At 43.5% G+C, this 2,460-nt stretch overlaps 1 protein-coding gene across 1 annotated transcript in view; it reads right to left on the bottom strand.

The window, feature by feature from the left end:
• Positions 1-18: 18 nt before the first annotated feature.
• LAMP1 (lysosomal-associated membrane protein 1) overlaps positions 19-2,460 on the bottom strand; it is a gene marked incomplete at both ends in the record, with an annotated part of 8,985 nt that continues 6,543 nt past the window's right edge. The window contains 3 exons of the mRNA XM_010139411.1: positions 19-189; positions 357-426; positions 1,352-1,474. Of these exons, the coding sequence (XP_010137713.1) occupies positions 19-189; positions 357-426; positions 1,352-1,474 (364 nt within the window). The remainder of the gene's footprint in view (positions 190-356; positions 427-1,351; positions 1,475-2,460) is intronic.

The raw sequence follows: 2,460 nt of genomic DNA, 5'->3' as shown, positions 1-2,460 counted from the left end.
CAAATATAAACCTCTTACCTGCCCCAAATTTGTCTCCATCAATCTTGAAAACCTGGATCTGAACATTAAATACATTGAGATAGGCTTTGTCTGTGACCTGGAGATTCTCCTCTGCGCTGCACCTGTAGGAGTTCCCCACTGTAGCTCTCAGCTCACTCATGCTGCCGTTTGATGCTCTAAACTGTGTCTCTGTGTAAGAGAAAGTCTTATTACAGAATCCTGAAGTGCAGCAGCTGTAAGCCCATAGAGCTTAAATTTGATACATTCATCCCCAACATTTCTTACATGTTATTTCATGCAGGCAATCCTTAATACTTACAGTAGTCGTCACTGAAAGGACACTTAGAAGTCCCTACCTTTTGCTTCAGAAGGCAGAGTCGTGTTTACACTCACACCTTGCAGGAAGAATTTTTCAGAACTTGCATTCTTAAAAAAAAACCAAACAACAAACTAGTAGTTTACATCATTACGTACAGCTTCAATGACAACACAAGCTGTTAACACTGGGGTTCAAGTCTGCTTTTTCAGAATGGTTTTTCAAAGGATACTCCATAACTGGGATTAGCATTCAAAGGAATGCTAATGCATTTCAGGAGAGAAAAGCTACAGAAGGTATGCACCTTAAGAAAGATTACTTTGGGGGAGGGAAGAGGGGGCAGAGAAGGGGGGCTTCTCACCCCTCAGACTGCTGACAACTTCAACTTCCAGGCTACAGGCAGTCCCACCCAGGCTAGTGCAGTGATCTCATTGGCGCTGCAGCTCAGGTCCCCACAGAGATGCCGAGAGTCATTTAATAACAACAGGTCAGGCTGATCACATTCGATCAATCCCGTAAGTACTAGAAGGATCATGAAGTTCTCCAAACACAGTGGATTCAGTCCTCAAGGTTATGCAGCTCTAATACAGCACTGGAGCAGAGCTGTGGGAAACAGGATTCCCAACCATCACAGGAGACCATAAGACAAGCACTCATGGCCCCTGGACTGTACACAGAGCATTAACAAGAACTTAAATCCAGTTCCAGACTGGTACAATTAGATGAGATGCCTTCCTGTTACAGGCTGTTCCTAGCTGGGCAGGAAGCTTTAGAGAGTGGGCATTACAATCTTACAAGAAATTCCTGTTCCAAACAAGATAGATTGCTGTGTATACACACACACGCGTGTGTATATACACGTACATATTCTTTCCTCACAATAGTTAAAGTATTAAACCCGCTAAATCCTAGCATTAAAAACAGATGAATTATTTACTCCCCTTCCTGGGGTTGCATCTTTCTCTGGTACTAGCCCCAATTAGTATTCCAACGTAAGACCTGCAGTGCCTGCACACTTTGTCTAAAGATTCTCACCAATGCAAAGTAGAAGGCAACACTTGTTTTCTCAAAAGTCAGGTTCAAAAAGGCAGATGTATTGTTGCATCTCCCAGAAGCGGTTGTATTACGTGGTACGAAATTCAGCAAATCCAAACCCATCTATGAGAGAAGAGGATCAATTATGACATTTGAAAAGTAACACATCGGCATACATTCAGTTGACTCTTATTACTTGCTTGTCCTCATATGTATACCATGCTGCGTTTGCCCACACACTACAGACAACAGGGAAGACACACGTGCAAGTTACAGGCTGACATAAGCTGCACCTGAGTTACCAGGCTGGCACAGAGAAAGAGCAAAGGGCATCTTTGCAAACCTAACGAAACTTTGAGGCCCTGACTGGCTGCAGCCAATAACCTGCCACTTTCTCCACACTAAACTTCTTTGGTCCTAGCAGTTTAAGGAAAAACATCAATAACCACCACTACACAGGCGACAAACAGCTAGAAAATACAGCTTTGACATAATGGAGAGGCAATCAAGGGAACCACCTGTAAGCATGATCATCTTGCAGGTCACTTTAGCTCAAAGTGCCTTAGCTTTGCCCACGGTACATGATTTTATACAGTCCTGGATCCACAGAAGGCTAAGAGGTTAAATGCACTTGCCAATCAAACAGAAGCCTTTCAATAGCTCTTAGGTGATCCTCGTGTGACTTTGGAAAACCTCCTCACCAGTCATTACATAAGAAACCAGCTGTTCCAGCAGAGCCAGAACGCCTTGCCACAGAACACAGCTTAGGGAATTTCATGCAATTCAGGTGGCTAAAACACAGCTGCCATCATAACCAGCTACTGTATAGCCACACACGAGCTATCAGTGCTCATGATTTGCCTCTCAGTCATCATCATAAACAAACAGATTGCTTTGCGCCACCACATACAGCATTAAGCAGATACAGATACCACTGTCCTCACACCAGGTCCTTTATCAACAAGATTCAACTTAAACTACACAAAACCAGCCAGAGTTTGTTTGCCTGCACTTGTCCTTGCTACCTCAAATTAAGCCACAGGATAGGAAAATGCAGCTTGTGGTCAAAGGCCCTTATAACCAAACTTTACTGAACATAAAGGTCTGCT

The sequence above is a fragment of the Buceros rhinoceros genome, unplaced genomic scaffold, assembly GCF_000710305.1.
Source record: "Buceros rhinoceros silvestris isolate BGI_N320 unplaced genomic scaffold, ASM71030v1 scaffold21677, whole genome shotgun sequence".
NCBI lineage: Eukaryota > Metazoa > Chordata > Aves > Bucerotiformes > Bucerotidae > Buceros > Buceros rhinoceros.
The sequence above is the reverse complement of the archived record's forward strand: the minus strand, read 5'-3'. Positions and strand labels throughout refer to the sequence as shown.